This window comes from Emys orbicularis, chromosome 4 (assembly GCF_028017835.1).
Source record: "Emys orbicularis isolate rEmyOrb1 chromosome 4, rEmyOrb1.hap1, whole genome shotgun sequence".
Classification (NCBI taxonomy): domain Eukaryota; kingdom Metazoa; phylum Chordata; order Testudines; family Emydidae; genus Emys; species Emys orbicularis.
Genome location: NC_088686.1, coordinates 75,648,421 through 75,669,199, shown reverse-complemented (window position 1 = coordinate 75,669,199; position 20,779 = coordinate 75,648,421). Strand labels below are relative to the sequence as shown.

The 20,779-nt window shown below is 46.8% G+C and overlaps 2 protein-coding genes across 2 annotated transcripts in view; one reads left to right on the top strand and one right to left on the bottom strand.

The window, feature by feature from the left end:
• Nucleotides 1-5,403: 5,403 nt before the first annotated feature.
• Nucleotides 5,404-10,500, bottom strand: HARBI1 (harbinger transposase derived 1). The gene is made up of 3 exons (XM_065404036.1): nucleotides 10,454-10,500; nucleotides 7,104-7,836; nucleotides 5,404-6,142 (listed from the first exon to the last, which is right to left on the bottom strand). Exons 2-3 carry the CDS (start codon nucleotides 7,771-7,773, stop codon nucleotides 5,766-5,768), a joined length of 1,047 nt encoding a protein of 348 aa, XP_065260108.1. The 5' UTR covers nucleotides 7,774-7,836; nucleotides 10,454-10,500; the 3' UTR covers nucleotides 5,404-5,765.
• A 466-nt stretch (nucleotides 10,501-10,966) lies between these two features.
• Nucleotides 10,967-20,779, top strand: part of ATG13 (autophagy related 13) — a 47,461-nt gene continuing 37,648 nt past the window's right edge. Inside the window, exons 1-3 of the mRNA XM_065402917.1 lie at nucleotides 10,967-11,303; nucleotides 19,187-19,268; nucleotides 20,201-20,281. Of these exons, the coding sequence (XP_065258989.1) occupies nucleotides 19,200-19,268; nucleotides 20,201-20,281 (150 nt within the window). The 5' untranslated portion in view covers nucleotides 10,967-11,303; nucleotides 19,187-19,199. The remainder of the gene's footprint in view (nucleotides 11,304-19,186; nucleotides 19,269-20,200; nucleotides 20,282-20,779) is intronic.

Genomic DNA, 20,779 nt, shown 5'->3' with positions numbered 1-20,779 from the left:
TCACTCAGGGTGACTCGGATTTTCTGTGCCTGGGGCTGCCGGACGGTGGCATTTTCCGGGCCTGTGCCCAGGGCGGGCAAGCGGAGGGCGCCAGGCAGCCTGTTCTCCGGGGCAGCAGGAAACCCAGTGCTGCACCTGTCCTAGGGAGACTCCGCGCCGCGGGACACCCAGAAACCAAGTTATCACCTCCCCGGAGCCCAGCTCGGGGACACCCTCCCCATACCGCCCCCTGCCCCGCTTCACCCCAGCACCTGGAGGCCCGGGACCCTCTGGTGGCCTCCCAGCCCCGACACCCCCGCCTCCGCCCCCCTGTCCGGTGCCAGCCGGTGGCTGCGGAGCGGCCAGGCCGGCCTCGGGAGGGGCACGGGCCGTGCTCAGCCAGGCCGGGCCGAGCGCCTAGGCCCGGAGCCTACCTGCTGCAGGAAGGGCCTGGGCCTGGCTCGCCGCGTAGCCCGAGGGGGTGGGGCGAGGTCGCGGCGGAGCTGGGGGTCCCGGGCGCGGCGGGGCCTGGCCTCGGGGAAGTAGCCCGAGCTGCTCGATCTGCTCCTGCTCCTACTGCCGCCGCCGCCGCTCCGAGGACCTCGGCCAGGGCGGGTAGATGAGCGCCAAGTAAGCGAGCCAGGCCCTAACAGCCGAGCAACAGAGCCAAGAGCTGAACCAGGCCCTAGCAGCCGAATCTAGAGCCGTGCCAGGCTTTACTAGCCGAGCGTCGAGCGATTCTCCGGAGTTTTAAACAGGAAAACCCAAGGGAGCCCGGCTTGGGACAGGATAAAGTAATGGAGTTCAGAGATGAGAGTGGGCGGAGGACGAGGTCCACGTCGCGGGTGGTGGTAGCTATTGGCGTGTGTTGCAAACTTAAGCCTGGGCCAGGGCAGAGACGCCAGGTTGTGCCAGAGGCTGTGTCTGCCCTGAGCCCTGCAGGAATCGTTGCTAGTCCCCAGGGTCCAGGCAGTACCCAACATGCTCAGCTTGGCCACACGCCCTGAAGTCCATGCAAGGGAGTGGGGTGGCAAAGGACCATTACCCACAGTATGTGGAGCCAGGTACTGGCCTCCCAGTTGCTTCTGGGTGCAATTCAAAGTGCTGATGACATTCCGTGAGGCTCGGGAGGGACAAGCCCACCACTCTCTCCCTCTTCTCAGCTCGCAGATACAGTCAAGTATTTGCCTCACTGAATGGGACTTTCTCAGATATCTCCACACTTTCTCCCATATACCATTATGCACAGGAAACATTTCCTGTCAAAATTTGTAAAGTCACCGCCTAATCCTTTAAGCATGTGCACAACTATGCATGAGACTAGTTTCCTGTACATCAGTGGGATCACTCGCATAAAGTTACACGTGCATAGGCCATTGCAGAGCTGGGACCCTGGATTGTAAACTCCCTGGGACAGTGACTGTCTCCTTTGTCTGTATAGTGCCTTGTACAATAGCAACCTGATCCTTGTCTAGGGTTCCTACAAAATACTGTAATAAATCACACTGCTATTTGTTTTATTATTTCTGGCAGTATGGTTCCTATGTGGTGGATCATTGTCTTGTATGCCCATTGCACTCTATATACATGTGCTTATTTACAATGTGTTTTTGCTGAATGGTCTGCATAAAGCATAATCATTAAAGCAATAACACAGATTAATAAGACCTATCCAACCTCCTATTATGTCTCCCCTCACAACCAATATTCAGATCCATCTAGCCGCCCTTTAAATCACCCAGCAATTCAGATCCAGCCAATCACTTTATTACCACACCCCAGAGATTCAGATCTATCCAATTTTCCTATCACCCCTTCTGACTATTCAGATTTACCAAACTTCCCCATTCCCAGTGATTCTGTTCAAACATCTTAATAATTCTCCACCACATAGCAATTCAGATCCATGAAATTTCGCAGTAAACATCCCCACCCCCAAAGACAGATCATATCCATCAAACCTCTCTATAACCTCCAATCCTTTGTTGTCGTTATTTCTGCTGCTTGGGGCAACTTATCCAGCCATACTGTCTATAAAAAGTGCTATTGCTCGTACCTCTTAGAAATTTTCTTTCTTAATGACCTTCCAGGACAGGATCCTGTTTTTGGAATTTCTCACTTTCACTCTTTATCACTAAGGATATTGATCTATAAACAGGAATTTGGTTTCTTAAGAGTTTTGTTTTCTGCTGCCTTCTCCCCCACCTGCAGCCACCCGCCTGATTTTTACCCAGATAATCTGTTTTTTGGCTTCTGTGTCCGGGTGCCCTCACCTGCAACTACAGTCTCTAGAGTGGGTGACACTGTAGTGGATGTTATATCATCCAGGTAGAATGTCACAAACTAGATCATTGCAACTTCAGAAGCATCTGAGAATCAGGGTAAGACAAACTGTCCAAGGAGACATGAGTATCCCAGAACATTCCTGTGGCTGAATAAAGCTCCCTTAAGGTGGTGCTACGATAGAAATGGGATGATACCCTCTTCTTTCAGCACTGAGAGGAACATAACTCCAAGATGACATCCATCAGGAACCTAGAGCTCCATGGATCTACTGGCAACTGATCTACCTTACGTTCGTAGATGTTAAGGCCAGGACAGACCATTATGATCATCTATTTTGAGGAGACAGTAACAACCTCACCCAGTAATTCCAGCGTCAAGTCCATGACTTTTGTTTGCCCTATAGCATATATTTTAGAAAGATACCTAGTCTAGATTTAAAGACTTCAAGTGAAAGAGAATCTACCACATCCGTAGGTAAGTTGTTCTAATGGTTAATTACTTTCAATTCAAAATGTGTACCTCGTTTTTAGTCTGACTTGATTTAGCTTCAGCTTTGTCATTGGATCTCATTAGGCCTTTGTCTGTTAGATTACAGAATTACTATCAGACATCTGCTCATACCTTCTCTTGGATAAACTAAATAAATAGAACTTCTTAAATCTCTCACTATCAGGCATGTTTTCCAGACTTCCCTGTTTTACCCTGGTGGCCTAAAGATTGATATGGAAAGGAAAAAAAGTGATGAAAGAAATAGGCTAACAGAAAGAAACAGAAAGATTAAAGTGCAGCTAAAGACAGTATAATAGAAGAGTTAATTAAAAATAGGTATTAATTCAACTAAAAAGAGAAGCAAAAGAACTTTATTATTAATTATATATTATTTATTAAGGACTGACGATGTGTTTGGTGCTCTATAAAACACAAATGTCAGCTCTGAAGAGGAGTCGGTCTATAGGACAAAAACAGAGAAGTCAACATGCATTGGGGAGCCCAGAGCAGAGGAGGCAATAATAGGGATTTTTTTTCAATCTTAACTCATCTGTGGAGGAAGTGTGTCTGAAGAGGGACTTGAACACAGGAAGGAAAGTAGTTTGTCAAACTGGGCTGAGGAAGACTTTCCAAGCATATGGATCAGTTTGGAAAAGACTCAAAGACTAGAATAAGAGTAGAAGATGAAGCGGGCATCAAGACTAGCATCACTAGTAGAGTGGAGGAGAGGGGATGCAATCAGAGATTCTTTAAAGAAATATTTTGAAGAGAAAACTCAAAGCCAGTTAATAATATGTTAAGGTAGAGAGATCCAGCATCTTGGAACTAGAAGGCAGCTCACCAGGACATGTCTCCTAATAGAAAGCAATGGTCTAATGGGTAAATATAAAAACTTTTCATTTTCCCTAGCCACAATGGGCATTGGCATTGACTTCCATAGCCTCTAACTCAGATCCATCAAAGTGGATTGTAGCTGCAGGCAATAAAACCCAGTGCAGAATACATTCCATCCCCCACAATTTCACTATGGTCTCAGCAGGGGCTGCTGTAAAGACCTGTATCACAGGCATGTCATAAGAGTTAGAGAATATGTTTGAGGATCCTCATCTCCTTATTAAATAACAATTTGTCACACCTGAACATGTCTGAGACTCATCTGACCGTGACATCTCCGATTCCTAATCAGTTCTTACCTTTATTTGGATTATAGTGGCATATATTAGCATAATTGATAAGATAGTATGGTGATGGGAGACAGACATCCATCATCATAATAGCATCTTCCTCCTATTGTTACTGTATTACAATTATTTTTAAGCTTCTAAGAATATTTTACAAACAATTATAAGAAAACAGTTACTTTGGTTCTCTTGTTAGGAAAGTTCAGGCATCTGCATAGTAGAAAGAGGAGAGTTCTCTACACAAACTGAGCAACTGGAGTTCTGAAGCCAGACTTTATGAGAAATAAAAACAAAGGAAAAAACAAAATATGTGAGCCAGATAATTATATGCATTAGATAATTGTAAAGTTTTAACAGTTCTAACGAAGGGCTCTGGTGAGTCTTGTTTTATCCCTGCTAAAGCACACTATTTATCATGCACGTGATACTAAATATTGACAGTCAGTGCAAAGTGGCAGGCATATTCTGGCAATGTCTAATTCCAGGCCACAACCAGCACCAAGCAGTCAATTTCCTCTACTTTCCCATCTTCAAAGCTGCAGGTCACAAGCTAGTCTCATTTCCCCTACAAACTAAGAATTCTGAGCTCTGACATGACAGATGTCTATGCTACCATTGTAAGTGTCAAAATCTTTGCAGGAGTCACCAAATTCCATTAGAACATTCCATAAATGAAACTGAAGTCATGACCCTGCTAAAAGATAGAACCTCTCCCAGAAATAAGCTTCCCAAGACTGTGGTCACACTGGTGTTCAACAAACCTCTTGGAAAAGAATTTACACTTGCATTAATCCGATGGAAAGAAAGAACCCTGTTGGGACACTTGAAACTTCAACAGCTTTTTAAAAAATACCATGTGCCATGAAAGTCCTATAAATTGAAGTCCTCTGTTTATCTACAAGACATATACTCCTTGGATAACGAAGAGTAATCTTCCCATCCCATGCCTCAATCCTGATTTACACAGACCACCTCTTGCGGTGAAAGGAAATGCAATTTATGTGGCCCAGTCAATCTCTGCTAGGACAACCAACAAGGAGGCCTTGCCATAGGCAACTGTGATAATGCTAGTGTCTGTCCAGTGGGAACAAGACTTAGACACACCGAGTAGCTGATGCAGCCAGTTATGGCCTAACTTCTCCCTTTTGCAAACACCTTCATATGCCCTTAAAAAATCTGGGACCAATGGGTTTTGTGAATACAAATTTTAGCACTTGTGTGTGCACTGGTGTCAGAATAATGAAAAGATGTGCACAGGTATTTAGCAAGGATATTTAGCAAGTGTTTGCATCTGTAAATTGCAGACACATGTAAGTGCATATGTACTTTTGCATATGCACAAGCAGAGGCTGGGTAGGTGCCCAACTGGAAATTTACCTTAAAAGGGTTTGAAAAAAAATTTTGAAACTGATTTATGATGGATGCTACAGGCCACTGTAATACTCACAAAGTGACAGATTTGTAATTCTTGTGTTATTTTTTATAATATTGACAGACTTTTCAAAAATGTCAGACGATTGGAAGTGATTTTATTGGGAAACGATCCCACATTATTGTCCCTGCCTAACTGTCCTCTAGACAAGGTGGGGTCTGCACACATTAGGTATTGAGAATTCAGGGCTCAAAACAACATTTACAAAGGAATCAAGAGTCTGGCAGATGTAAAATATCCCCTAAAACAGAGTGAATTTGTTACAAGTGTTTCCCTTTCTTCCCCAGCTCCCATGCCTATCTTAGTTTTTCTCTTTACTAACTTAAATGAATGTGAGAGTGTATTTGCTCCCATATTTTCCTCAAATACATCTGTAAAGGTCTCCATCCCTCGCTTTATTAGCTAAAATGAGTAAGCAAAAGCTCGCGGCGGATACGACAGGCTTCAGAGTCCAGCGATTCCATTTGCTCGTATTCCTCCTCTGGTTGCTCCATCTGTCCTGTTGCTGGGGAAGACCACACATCTAGCCCATGTTCAAGAGAGATGTTATGGAGCACACAGCAGGCCAGAATGATGTGGCTGGACTTCTCTGGAGAATACTGCAGGGTGCCTTTGGATCCATCCAGGCAACGGAACCGGGATCGAATGGTCCTGAATGTCTGCTCAATGACACTGTGAGTGGCAGAATGTGCCATGTTATAACGGTATTCTGCGGTGGTCTCAGGGATATGCAGAGGGGTCATCAGCCATGTGCGGAGAAAAAAGGAGCTGTCACCTATCAAAGGAAAAAATGAGAGAGCTCACAAACCAGTAGAAACAGCAAAGATTTCTGCTCTTTATCCTCAACCGGGGGAAACTAAATTTGGGCACCTGTTTGTAGCCAGTTTCCTTGCACCATAGGTACAGACTGACTTAATTGACTATCAACACAGAATATGGGAGAATCCAGGTAAGAGTGACAAGAATTTAATTAGATTTGCAAATGAGACCAACAAGGAGAAAAAACAAAATATTCCATTTCACAAGACTAAATTCTGTAAAAGTGTGGGAAGGGAGTTTTAGGAGAGTCCAATTAATACACATAGGCAATGAAATTCAGACATTTGGACCAGGCCCAAGTGTAGAATACAGGGTTTGTGCAATTCAGTCTAGAAAAAAGAGGGTAATGAGAACAAGGACAAAGCAGAAGAGTGGATGTATATAACCTCAGTAATCATACTGTATGAAACGCAGAGCAGGAAATCACTGCTCTTCCAGTACTACGTGAGCCAAGAAGAACCCACCTTGACTCTCAGATCCCAGGATGAGGTTGCATGACTGCAGTTAGAAAAAGTATTTTCATTTGTAAACTGTCAGTTGGTTTAGAGTCAGAGAGGTGATAACAATGGAACCCCGGGGGACATTTTTACAAAGTTACTGTCTGAGTAGAACCACATTTTAAACCCTCCCTCACATACATTTTCCATGGAACATGATCCCAAATCACTTTTATCTGGTATTTACATTTGGGTAGATGTGCATTTATATAGATTTTGTAAGACAAGTTAGAAATAATTAATGTCTTATTTGCCAGTGGGACCAAGAATGACCTATATGAAGCCAATTTGGTTGTATTAAAAAAGCAAATATGTCAGGGATTTTCATGCCAGGAGTCTGTTTTGCTGCCTTTGAGTCAATCAAAAAGCAGCCAAAGTGCAACAGACTCTTAGAGGAGACAACAACTGGAATTAACTTACCAAGTAGCCAGCCATCTTTGTGCAATCCAGTTTCAAATTGGCTATTAAGAGCTGCCTGCTGCAGCACAGTGCAGTCCAGCAGGCTGCCTGGCCAGTGCGTCTCTGCACTCAGCAGTGCTCCTCTAGCATCACACACCATTAGGCAGTTTAAAGAATGCAGACCCTTTCGATTCACATAGGATAGGTCCTCAGCATTGGGTGCTTTGATTGTCACGTGGGTGCAGTCAATCACCCCTAGCACTCCAGGCATCCCTGCCAGCCCATAGAAGTCATCCTTCAGACTCTGCACAGAGGCTTCATCCTCTGGAAAATGAATGAATTGTGAGGCTCTCTCCACCAGTGCTTCAGTGACATTGGCAACACAGCGGCTCATAGAGGCCTGGCTGATGCCAATGGCATCCCCCATGCGAGTCTGGAAGGAGCCAGAAGTGTAGAAACCTAATGCTGCAAGAATCTGTGTCTCTGGACTGATGGCTCTGGACCGCTGTGTAGGGCGAGAGAGGCTGGCTCCCAGCAGATCCACTAGATAGTAAATGAATTGTCGGGGGAAGCCATACATGGACACCAGGTACTCATCGGTGACATCCTCCAGCTTGAAGCGATCTAGCGTCCGGTGTCCTCGGCCATAGAGCAAGAGGTCACAATCAAGAATCGCAATAGGAACAGCCATAGCCAAAGCCTGGGTGAGTTCTTGGAGCAGTTCTTGCTGCAGATCTTTTCCCAGTGCTGTCACCTGCATTGAAGTGAATTGGATGGAGACTCAGAACTCAGTTAAAGAAGTTCAGCCTTTCAGCCCTATTGCCCTCTTCATTCTACACAGTTTACATAACAGCAGAGTAAGAAACACACACCTCAGAGAAATTAGTAAAGATAATCTCTTTGTTTTTCAAAAATAAAAAATGTTGGGTTTTTTTTAACGTTGGGGTCAATTTTAGTGGCAGATGAAAGACGCCCAGGAAATTGAAGCAGTCAGTCCACAGTATGTGCGCAACAGCTGTGTGAGCTTCCCTACAGACCCATCAGTGTCTCAACCCTTAACAAAAGGGACTTTCTGCAGGAATGAGAAGGGAGTTCAATCTCTTTGGGTCTTCTGCTGCAAATGCCAAAAATGGGGCAAGTAATGGCAGTAGTTGCTGTCAAATTCTTAGTGGAAAGTTGTTAAAATCACAACAAACTAATCTCACATACATAGTACAATTTTCAGTCACTACCAGTTTAGGCCATATTCAGACTAGCAATCTGAAACTACATAATCAACAGGCAACTACCTTATTTCTGCTCTGTCACTGAACTGGTTACGCAAGTTGGATGAGTTTGTTGTTTCTTTCTGAGCTAATTTACTTGTGCATAACCTAAACTGGCTGTATGAGGCATGCAGTTTATGTGGATTATTAGAACAACAAAATCCAAGAGCTGCTATCACCAGAAACTTGGGAGAAATAAAACCTGCCCTTCAAATTCAAAGTCACAAGTCTCAGAGTGTGATACTATGGGTGTGTGTGGGAGTCCCCTTTGACTATGCCAGATCACATCAGAAGCTACAGCCTACAGTGGGAACATTAAATACTAGATATATGCAAATAGATGTATGTATATGACACATGGGCAGCAAGATGAACTTCACTGTTGGATAGCACCAGGATTTCCAAAGAGACCAATGGCAAATGTAGTTGATATTCTATCATATATACCCCCGGCTTTAAAACATACCCACTAGCCAGAGACCAACATGAAAGTTAAAGGTCCTCTGGAAGTGCTGAGGCAGATGAGAAATCCAGTGCACCATACACACTCCTGTGGACTTACTGCATGCAGAAGCAGCAGAAGCAACAGAAAGAGTCCATGCTCCACTGTTAATGGGGCAAAGGACAGGAGATAGTTTTCTCCTTTCCCCTCCCCATCTTGGAACATGGGAATTGCCAGACCCACTCAGACCAATAGTCCATCTAGTCTGCTATCCTATCTGGCCAGTTTCAGATGGTTCAGAGAACTATGTTAAGCCTCCCATAATGGAGAACTAAACACTACCGTGCCCACTAAGGAAGTTTCTTCCTGGCTTTAGTCAGTTAGTGATTGCTTTAATCTCCTGAAGCATGAATTCATTTTTACTTTACCAGATGTGTTCTCAATATGGTCATGAATACACAAATTAAATGTGAAATAGCTAAGGCTCCTTCCTTTGGGTGGGAGGAGGAAGTGAGCAGATTCCACTCAGGGATCAACTATAATAATATCCATGTTAGTGTAAAACATGACTGTCTTTTAGTGTAGCTGGAACCTAATTGATTTTAACCATGTTTCCAAAACATGCTACAGTTTAACTCTGTCCAAGAGCATGACACAGTTCAGTGCCATGGATAGGGTCCCATCTATGTTAGAAGACAAAACTGTGGTTTTAACAGTTAGGAAACTAATGTGGTAGAACCAGGTCCCCTGATATGGATGCCCTTGTGGTGTAGTTAATCCTCTAACAGCTGCCTCCAGAGGCCCCTCATGTTACCAGCAGATTGGTGGATGGATAAAATACAGAGGGCTGGTGAATGAGGAGGTAAATGGGGAGGGCAGAGAGAGGGCCAGGGGGTGAAGGGGGAGATGGGGAGGGCAGGGGGATGAAGGGGGAGATGGGGAGGGCCGGAGGGAAGGCAGGGGAGATGGGGAGGGCAGGGAGAGGGCCGGGGGAGATGGGGAGGGGAGGGGGGAGCCGGAAGGGGGGCGGGGTAGGTGGGGAGGGCAGGGAGAGATGGGGAGGGGAGCGGAGGGGTGAGCCGGAAGGGGGAGGTGGGGTAGATGGGGAGGGCTGGGGGATGAGGAGTAGGAGGGGAGGGGAGAGCCGGAAGGGGGGTGGGATATACGGGGAGAGCCGGAGGAGGGCCGGAGGAGAGGGGAGAGCCGGAAGGGGGGCGGGGTAGATGGGGAGGGCAGGGAGAGGGCCGGGGAGATGGGGAGGAGAGGGGAGAGCCGGAGGGGGGCGGGGTAGGTGGCGAGGGCAGGGAGAGGGGCCGGGGAGATGGGGAGAGCTGGAGGGGGGCCGGGGGAGATGGGGAGGACCTGGGGATTGTTAGTGGGGGAAGGACCCGCCTCAGCCGGGCTAAGAGTAGGGGGCGGACCCCCCAAGCTCTGCCACCCTCCCCCGGCCCGGCCCGGCCCGGGATTTACCCCGCGCTGCAGGGGGCGGTGTCCCCCCGCCCGGCTCTGTCAGGCGCGCGGAGCCCGTGCCCGGATCCTCTCCCGCGAGTCCCGCCGCCCCGCACAGCGCAGGGGCTGCCCGTTCCCAGCAGCAGATTCCCCACGAAGCCGGGCTCCGCTCACTCCCGACCCGGATCCTCCCAGGCCGCGCCCCCCACACCTACCAGCACCGGCCGCAGCGCCCCAGCCCAGTCGGGAGCGGGGAGGGGCTGTCCCGGCTTCGTGCGGAAAGTGCCGCGGCGGATGCGCAGGCTGCGCCCCTCCCCCGGCCGGAGCGGATGAAAACAAACAGCGGCGATGGCGGCGGCTGCGGCGAGGGGGAGCCCGGGGCCCTAGGAGACCAGGACACCCCCCAGCCCGGGGCGCGGACACTGGGGATCCCGGGCCTGGACAGTGAGGCCCCAGGGCACTGAGATCCCCCAGACCCTTGGGCGTGTAGAGCCCCGCAGCAGGGCCCGAGTTCCCCTGGGCACGGCTGGGGCCTAGAGCCGGGACCCCTCGCTGGGCAGGTATCGGCCCCCAGGCACCAGCGCTCCCGGCGCTAAAAGGCCGAGGCAGCCCCTCTCGTGCCGGGAGCTGGGACCAAGAGCCCCCCGGATTGAGCCCCTCCCCGGGCCGGGCACCGAGGCTGGCTCTGCTCACTGGCAGTGAGAGCACCCGCGCTGAGGGGGCCCTGCTGGGCACAGGAGCTCTGCAGTGAGATCGGGACGAAGATTTCACGGGTCCGGCTGCGAGGAGACTTCTGGAGCCCCGTACCTAGAGCTGGACCCTGAGGAGAGACCTTGTGCTGGGCATCGAGACTGGGACCAAACCCTGCCAGCTCAGAAGATTCCACTGGCTGAGAATTGAGGAGATCCTAAAACTGAGATACCACCTAGTCCCCTGGCCCAACAAGAAGACCAGTGAAGATCCCTGAGGTCTAGATGGGTTTGGCCATGCAGAGAGACTAGGCTCAGCCAGCCCCGGTCCCCCGGCATGAGACCCAGAGCAATCACCTCTGCCTCCTCCCTGCAGGTATGGTGTGAATGGAAGAAAGTACAAAAGGTAGACCCCGTGGCCCACACTCCCACTGCACCCAGTCTGTGTGGCATTTCTGACTGGGGTGTCTGTCCATTCTGAGCTTGGCATTCCATGTACTGCAGCAGGGATCCTGGTGTGGGACCTCAGACTAACTCTTGGATGGGGATGGAGGGAGAACAAGGTCTCCTTCAGCTCATGAAGATTTTGATTCAGAATTTTCTTTATTACATAGTGTTATAAGTGAGTCTTCATGTGTTGAAAATGATTTTGCAGATACATCTTTATGTACTTACAATTTAAAGTGATGAAAAGACTTCAGAACATAAAGATTTTAGCATAAAGCCCTAACTGATTTAAATCAATAGTCTAGCCTTGAGACAGCAACACTATAGTTGTGGTATGAGATAGCACTTCCATTCTTAAATCTCTTTTCAGTTGCTTATTAACATGCTTAAAATGTGTGCTGTTTGGGGTGAAACTTATGCTTGGTCACACATTGACGTTTTTGGTAAATTTGTTAACTCAGTGGCAGCTGAACAGATTTATGGAAAGGTGGAGAAACTGTCAGATGCTTTTTGTTTACTTGAATGATTAACTTGCCAGAGCCTGAATGTTGACACTGCAGTCAAACAGCCCCTTAGCAGGGTGATCCTGAGTCAGATGATATGGGCCAGCTGAGGAAGTTTAATTCAGTGTAGAGCAGGTGGGTGGGCAAACTTTTTGGCCTGAGGGCCCCATCGGGTTTCGTAAATTGTGCCAGTTAGGGGAGGGGGTCGTGGCCCGGGCCCCCACCTTCTATCTGCCCCCCCCCCCGGGACTCCTGCCCCATCCAACCCCCCCTGTTCCCTGACGGTCCGTCTGGGACCCCATCCAACCACCCCTTCTCCCTGTCCCATGACTGCCTCCGGAACCCCTTCCCCTGACTGTCCCCTGCCACCCCATCCAACCCCCCTCCTTCCTGACTGCCCCCTGGGACTCCTGCCCCCATTCAACCCCCTGTTCCCCCCCCCACCATCATCCATACCCCCTCCCCCTGACCACCATCCCGAACTCCCCTGCCCTCTATCCAACCCCCCCTGCTCCCTTACCGTGCTGCCTGGAGCACCGGTGGCTGGTGCTGCTACAGTCACGTGGCCTGGCTGGAGCTGGGCCTCACTGCTGCCGCCACCACGCAGCACAGAGCACCGGCTCAGGCCGGGCTCTGCAGCTGCGCTGCCCCAGGAGCTCACAGCCCCACCACCCAGAGCATTGCGCCGGCGGTGGAGCGAGCGAGCTGAGGCTGCAGGCGAGGGGGGACAGCAGGGGAGGGGCCAGGCAGGACGGTCCCCTGGGCCGTAGTTTGCCCACCCCTGGTGTAGACATATGCTCAGAGGTCTGGGAGATCAACTTATTGGGGCAGGTCTATATATAATAGTTCAGGCCTTTTACCTGGGCTCCATTCCTGTTCAGGGCTCCATTTCTGCAGTGGTAACCCTTGCCTCTTCTGTATGCCTTTAAGATGTCAACTAGTCACATAGTGTAACAAACTTGAATAGTGGGTATTGCAAGTGTAAATGCTGGAGAGCTGAACTGAGTTCCAGTTGTAGGGCAGTGCAGGCTAAGAGTGCAAAAGTTTGTAAAGAGGCCTGCCTACCTACCTTTTATTTCTTACCCATTCAGCTATAGTAATTCTCATTATACACCAGGCTTTAAAACTCCTTTTCTGTTTACTTTCTTTATATGAACCTCAACCATAAATGAGACTTTATTCTGCAAAATGTTACCCATGCAGTTCAACAGTGCTCCCTGTGGTCACCCCTTCTACATTAACGTGCAGCCACCTTACACACAGACTACAGGTATCAGCATGCAACCAGGCTGCTCAAATCAAAATATAGCATGGTATGCTGGGACTTACTGTATAGTTTCCGTGGGAAGGCTGCTGCAGTCTGTTCCATCACAAACATTGGGTGCAGCAGTCAGGCTCTTGTCAGGTTGCCAGCATGGCTCTTGGTCGAACAGAGTTTAGGCAACTCTGACATATATATGAAAAAGTGTTTAGATGCCAAACTATTGGGTAGGTCCTAATATTGTTTTAACTCTACCCATCTCATTAGTGCCCTCATTAGAAAGGGCATGGCTTTAGCTAGAGAAGCAGGGCGTGGAGCTTGTCCTTTGAACACCTGCTTTTGACATCCATTGTTTGGAGGCAAGGAGAAAAAGACTTGAATTACCACAACTGCATGAACATGGATATTGGAAGGAGGGGCAGACAAGCCATTCACAGGTAAAAGCATATGGTATAAACACTAGTTATATCATTGCTGCTCATATTGGGTTAAAAGACAGTAAGGGCAGATATACACTTAAAATGCTGCATTGGTGCAGCTGGACCAATCTAGCACTTAAGTGAAGTTACTCCTATGCCGACGGCAGAGCTTCTCCTGTCAGTGTAGTTAATCCACCTCCGTGAGAAGTTCTGCCGCCGACATATCGCTGTCTACACCAGGGGTTAGGTCGGTATAACTACATCGCTCAGAGGTGTGGATTTTTCACACCCCTGAGCAATGTAGTTACACCGATATAAGTCTATAGTGTAGTCCTGGCCTAAGGTACTTGATTGGCAGGGGACAACCTGGCTTTGGGGATTTGTAATCGAATCTGGAACCTTTCACTTGTAGGTCTCTGGTTTAAGTGTGGCTCAGGTCAGTAGTACCAAAAGGTACTACTATCGGTTGGCTGTTCAGTAGCCTGAGTGAAGTTAATTGGTGGTCTCACTCCTAGCACAATAGCTGACCCTATTGCAAAACCTATCATGATAGGCACTTAACTGGGAAGCCTTGTGGGCATTTGAATGAAAGGGGTTAAGAACTGAAAGGGCATGGTGGAGCCAGCCTTCCTTTCCACTTTTAGAGGGGTTCCCTTCAGGTCCGGTTAGGCACTTTGGTGGTAGCCAGTGTGAGGAAGTAAGATAACTTCTGTGACTAAACAGATGACTTCAGTCTCTAGCACTGTCTCTCTGGCACTTTTTACCAGCAGGGAAATTCATTTTAGAAATGAAACAGAGTTACTCATCTTATAACAAAGCCTCAGCAGGCATGAGCTAATGGTCAGGTGCTCCCATTCATATGTGGAGACATGCTAATCATCAAATGACATGCTTTAGACTTGCCAGGACCCAAGTTCTGGGATCAGTGTTTCCCCTGAAGTTATAATCTCCTAACATGGAGCATTGTCCTATGCTCCTTGCTCCACTTTAGGTGCTGGTGACATCAACTGTTGCCAAGAGAACAGGATCCTGCACTCAGTACTTGGCAAGTAAGTAAAGGAGGAATGGCTTTTCAAGTGTTTTGTGAGTGACACACACACACACACTGCGACTAACTTGGAATCTTAATTAGGATTCTTTCTGTGAGGTTTTACTGCTTATTAAGGTAGATGAAAAGGGGCATCTGCTGGAGCAAGAGGCTATCGGGAATTTGATAGTATCCTTTTTGAAACTAATAACTGCAAAATAGTAAAAACAAGGAAGTGCTTTATTTACATGGTGTCGTGAAGGCATATGGCAGTTTTTATTACTAGAGCCCCTTACATCCCTCAGGCAGGATGAACTAAAAAGTAGCAGAAGTCAAGGGAGCTGAATTAGATTAGATGTGGGGAGCTAGATAGACATAAATTATTATTGTGAGAAGCTATTTGCTGTGGGGCATAATCTAAGTGCAAGTTGCACAAATGAGTTTGTTTTAAAGAAGTTTGTCACTGGAAAAATAAAGTGAAGAGTTTGCAGGAAAGTTTAGAGCACAGTTGGACTTTATATCTGAAAATCTGAATATTTTAAGAGGCTCCAATTCAGCCAGCTCTGAGCCATGAATCCCTGGCCCTGCAGGTCAGTGCAGCTCCTGATTCACTACTAAGAACAATTCAGAGACCTGCTCTCCCTTTTCAGTTAATAGAGCACTGAAAAGAAGTTGAGTGACCAAACATGATCACACATTCATGGATAACATATCTGCATACCATATAGATGCTGTGTTGCTGGGTCTTACAGCTTTGTTTACAGAAAGTTTTACCAGCTATATCGTTCTAGTTATACTGGCATAAATCCTATGTGGACACTTATTCCAGTATATGGGGGGATTTTTGTTTGTTTGTTTTCAGTTTAGCTTAAAACACTTCCCAAGCTAAACCAAAAAAGACCCTCTTCTACTGGAATAAGAGTGTCTATACAGGCCGAATAATCATATCTGTTTAGGTTCTTTCTCTGTGTAGACATGGCCTGACTTTATATAGTGGCTAGATTTTGGGATGATCACACAGTGAAGTGGTGACCCACACACAGTGTTACTATTGTTGGCAGCTGGGTTTAGCAGGTTCCATATATAACTGTCAGTTCTGTCCTTTCACAGGTAACAATGACACTACACCTCAACCCAATCTGAGCAAAGGAATTGGTCTTTACTTTGCTCTTAACCATCCTCAGAAGATGATATTTGAGACTGAGTCTCAGGTTAGGAAAACAACAGAATAAACAGATTAACATTCAGTTTTCAAACACCCATGTAATAAAGGGGAGTTGGTAGTGATTCCTGTGTTAGGTTACCCAGCACTTTCTATTACAAAGGATTATTGGGACCTTTTTCTAGAAGCTCATTGTTTCCAGTAGATCTTTGATATTTGGCAGGGGAAATTCCCTCTGGCTACAGAAGTGCCTTTATCCCATGAGATTCTATTCAGATTTGGCTGAGCTATAAAGTATTAAAAATTGCCATTTCCTTTCTCTCACTTGTGTTCGTTAGGAAAATTTTGCATGTCAAAAATCACAACGTGTTCTGAGGCCAGGGTCACGCTGCTGTTGTAGCAGCAGCACACACTACATCAGGGATGATACACACGTTCTAGCGTCAGAAGGTTCCCTCCCTCCCCAGTAGGGGTTCTTTATGTATTATGAGAGCTATCAGACAGGGGTACTTCTCACTTTCAGAAGAGCCCCTCATTTCACTCTGCCTTCAAGACCAATCTGTCTACTTTCTCTTGGTTATTTATAAAGGTGCTTCTCATCTTGATAATCTGAGTGTCACCATCCTTCTTGCTGAGCAAAGACTTCTTACTCAGAGCCAATTTACACTGCTCTTTAATTGGCCAGAGAGGTCACTCTTTAGTTATGCTGAGCATTCCTGTTCCCTCCCCCAGGGGCTTTTTGTGGTGTTTCTGAAACACTCCCAATTCCTACCAGAACAAGAGAGCTCTGCCAATGGGGACATGGCTTTGGTAATCATTGATTCCTATATCTGTCTCATGTCTAGGGACCAGAAAGGATCTGGCTCAGATGCCAGGTTTCCTTTCACATCCTCCCTTGCACTACAGGGACTGGGTTCCACGCCCAGCTTGACTGGGTCAGAGGGGATAGGGGAGTCTAGTTCTTCTGGTAGTGGAGTTAGTGACTTCTGACAGGATAGATCACTTCTCTCTAGTTAATGCTAACGGATTTACACCAATTGTTTTCATATGAGATCATTAAGTGTTATAAGAAAAGTGCCAGGCTCAAGGGGCAATATGAATACAAATCTGACCTTCCTTTTCCTCTCTGGTCATTCAGTAGACAGTTCTCTTCCCTCTACATTGCAGAGTAAGGTCTGTAGCTGTACTGCAGTAGGCATACCCATGCTAGCTTTAATCTAGTTCACACAGGTAACAATGGCAGTGAAGATGTGGCATAGGCTTCGGTGTGGGCTAATGCCTGATTACAAGACAGCTGGGGACCCTGGGTACATACTCAAGTTCCTAGCCCACACTGGGGTCCATGCCACAATGTCTTCAGTACTAATATTGCCTGTTCTAGCTACTTTTAAGCTTGCACAGGTATACCTACCCACACTATAACTACAACCTAAATTGCAAGGTAGGCTTATATTAAGTCAGTGCTGACCTGCTGCCCCAACATGGGGTAGTGTAGTACTGTACTGTTGGAGTGGCCTCTTTTCAAATGGTGTTTGCAGAGCACTAACTAAAATGCATGCTTACTGTCCTTATTCAGTTGAGATGTAAGATGAAGGTTCTGGCCAGTTTTGGTCATTAAGATCATACAGCACTTCCTGTGTGAGCAGGATGGTTATCCTCTGTGCCCTAATCAAACTTTAATTTGTGTTATGACATTCTTTCCCCCCAGGTAGTTTCAATCAGATAATATTCTTCTGGTACTACATTTTTGTGCAGTGTTGCTGTGTGCTCTTAAACTGCCCATGCTTCCCACCCCAGCAGTGGCTGCATTTCAGTGATTAGCAAGGTGGTCCATAAATATTATTTGTATGATCAGCTCTTTCTGGATAAGAGAGGCTTCAGAAATGCAAGTATATTTTATAGCAGTCATACTTTGCACTTTTTCAGAGTTCTAAGCCCAAAGCAGTTTTTAAACCTCTTCCTCTCTGGTGTGGCATTTGTACAGCCCATCACACAAGGAAACTTGGGACTCGTGGGGTTCTCGCCTCTACTTGGTAAAATATATCCTACAGTTAGTTGTAGCTAAACCTGTGCCTAGAGACCATTACTAATAAAGCGATGGAAGCCATGTTCAGTGTCAGCCTAAGCAAGGGGCTGGTAGTGTAGCCAGACTCCATTTTCTCCAGAGGCAGAGCTGCTATTACGTATTATGTATGACTTCGGTACCTGCTAATAATGGAGCTGAGACATTTGAGGCTCCAGGATCCTAGTACCAACAGGCCTGGTTTGTTATTTCAGTGCTACGAATTTCAACAGCTTAAGTGGCCTGTGATCTGAAATCTAGCCTATCACAATTGATCACCCTCTATATAGGACCAGGAATGCTTTTTCTTCAGTAATCTGGCTGAAAAAAATCAAAAAGGGCTTGTAACTGTTCTAATTTTAACCCTCCTTTGCATTCCTTTTCTTCCTAGTTCTCTTTGTATTGACCTCATCTGTTAGTCACATGATTTTAACCCCCACAAGTCCTATATGTCAGACCTCTGGCAGGCAGTGGCCTTTGATGCTTATGAGTTCTTATGTTGGTCTCTAATAGCCTGTGAAGGGGAACACTTACCGCCAGTGCAGCTTGGTGGTTGGGTAGGGGTGTGGCAGGTTGAGTTCTTCCCAGGCATTCCCCTTTTCCACTGCTGCTCCACCCTGTGATGGTCTGGCCTCTCAGCGATTCAGCCCTCCAGCCAGGGTCAGTCTTTCAAGTCTACCCCTTTCAGAGTATATATAAAGAGCCCAGTAACAGGGAGGCTTTCAGGATCAAGTGAGGGATTCAGGCCTTCCCCCTTGAGTCAGGGTCTCATAGGAGGGTCTGGACTATCTTCAGGATCTTCCTCCAGCTAGGTTCCCCACCAAAGGATAGACTCCTGCAGTTGTCCCTCTCTAGGGGTTGGTAGGGAGCCCACCCCCACCACCAGCTTCCAATCCAAGGCCCAAGGGTGGGCAGCTAAGTGCTGCACCCTGAGGTGCTATACAACTGCCTCCCTGGATCACTTCATACCTCCCCTCTCTTCCCACAGAGTAAAGATAAAATTTCAGACCTTCAGAATCTCCCATCCCCTCTTTGCAGGCTTGGTCAGGCCACCATAGCCAGGCTTCAGGCAGCAAGAGCACCTGTGGTGCTGCTTCCCAAGACCACAGAATGTGGATCAGCTCACTTCCACTATCTGCTTGCAAGTGAGCTACTCTACTTCCCTTTTTAAGCTCCTCCTCCAGCCTGGGCAAACTTTGCAAGTGCAGTGGGGTGGGACCACCTGGGCCCCAAGCAGCTCCATAACCCCTTCCTCTCCAGTGTGGGGTTTATATACCCTATCATGTGGCCCAAAGTTTTGAAGCAGCTGCTCCAAATCCCAAGATCAAAGTAGAAGGGTTTGTGACAGTTTTATTTCCATGTTTGTTATATGTTTCAGATTTTCATGTGCAATGGACACCGATCTCAACTCCCAGGACAGGAAGGACCTGGACAAGTTCATCAAATTTTTTGCTCTGAAGGTAATTTGTGTTTCTTGGTATTGGGACATTGGTAGGAACCTTCTCCTCTGAATTCACCTTCATTTATACTGAAGTTAAACCACAACTCCCCATGGGTAGAGTTATAGGCTTGTATATCTGTTAATAACCAAACTGAGAAGAACTGAAGGTAAACGTAGATAGAAGATTTCTGTTTTAAACATTTATTTGCCAGAAAAGGGCTGTTTTTCAGCAAAATTGTCATGCTGTAAAGCCAAATTGTGGGACCAGAATGCCCTTGTTAGCTCTGTGCCACTTTCCCCTGTGAAATTGACTAGGTGTGACTTCATCAAGCAGCCTGGACAAGTTTAAGTCTTCGTTCACTTAAGTAGTATTTCCTGCTGAGTCCTGATATTCTCTTTCTGTCCATCTAGGTTCTTATATAGTACTCAAAATTATAATAGCAAAATACTTTTTGTCACACGTTCACAGGTAACTAAAAATTGAAACCCCTAACTCTAAGTAGTTCCCTGTCCTGTTTAGGTAGGTAGATACTGCAGTGATGGATGTGCTATAAATGCATCAACCGATAGACCCAGGTTACCTCTTTATGTATCTCCAGCTCCAGGGTGAAGTTCCATAGTTTTTGGTAGAATTGATTCAAATGCTACGACCACTGATTATGAAATGGCTTCAGTGATTCCTTATTATTGTTACAGGGACATGGTCAACTTAAAAGCATGCTTCTGTCCATAACATGTTTACCTGCTGCTGTTATAAGTAACACCTTAGGTGACTATAGTGGAAGGAGATTAGCAAACCCCACTGATCCTAAATTCTAATCTCTGCTTATTCCTTTTCCAAAAGTGAGGCCATTTAACTGGTGTCCAGCTGCCCTGAATTGGCACGCAATGCAGGCTGAGAGTCCTAGAGTGCTCTAGAAATCAGTGAGCATTTTTGGCTTTCTCTTTCAGACTGTACAAGTGATTGTCCAGGCCCGACTTGGAGAGAAAATCTGTACTCGATCATCATCCTCCCCAACAGGCTCTGACTGGGTAAAGTCATGTTACTTATAGCAATCCCATATCTCTCTCATCTACTTTATCATGCTGATAATATGGGGAACGCTTTCAAGTAGGATATAAAAACAATACTGTACAATGTGTTGATTTTATATCTCGGCATGTACAGTGCCACCCTGGCCTCTTCCCGGGCTGAGGAGAGGTTTGTGATTCTCACCAGTCACTTCTGCCAGATGACCAAGACTCGTATCTAAGTTCTGAAGGAGGGTCTTTACCTCTTCATTCTGAGGTTTGAGGCCCTGATAAGAGGTGAGATATATATAAGGGCAATGGGGGGCTTCTGGATTCTCCATGGGTGCATACAAGAACTAAGTGAGGACAGAGGGGTGTGTTTTGCCTTAGTACCCAATCTAATTAGAGCCAAAACAAATGTTTATTAGTAAATATGAAAAATGTAAGCCAATCTGGGATTTGCCTGTGTTGGACTGTGATTCACTTACTCAGCAGCTGGGTCTTACAAATCCTTATGAA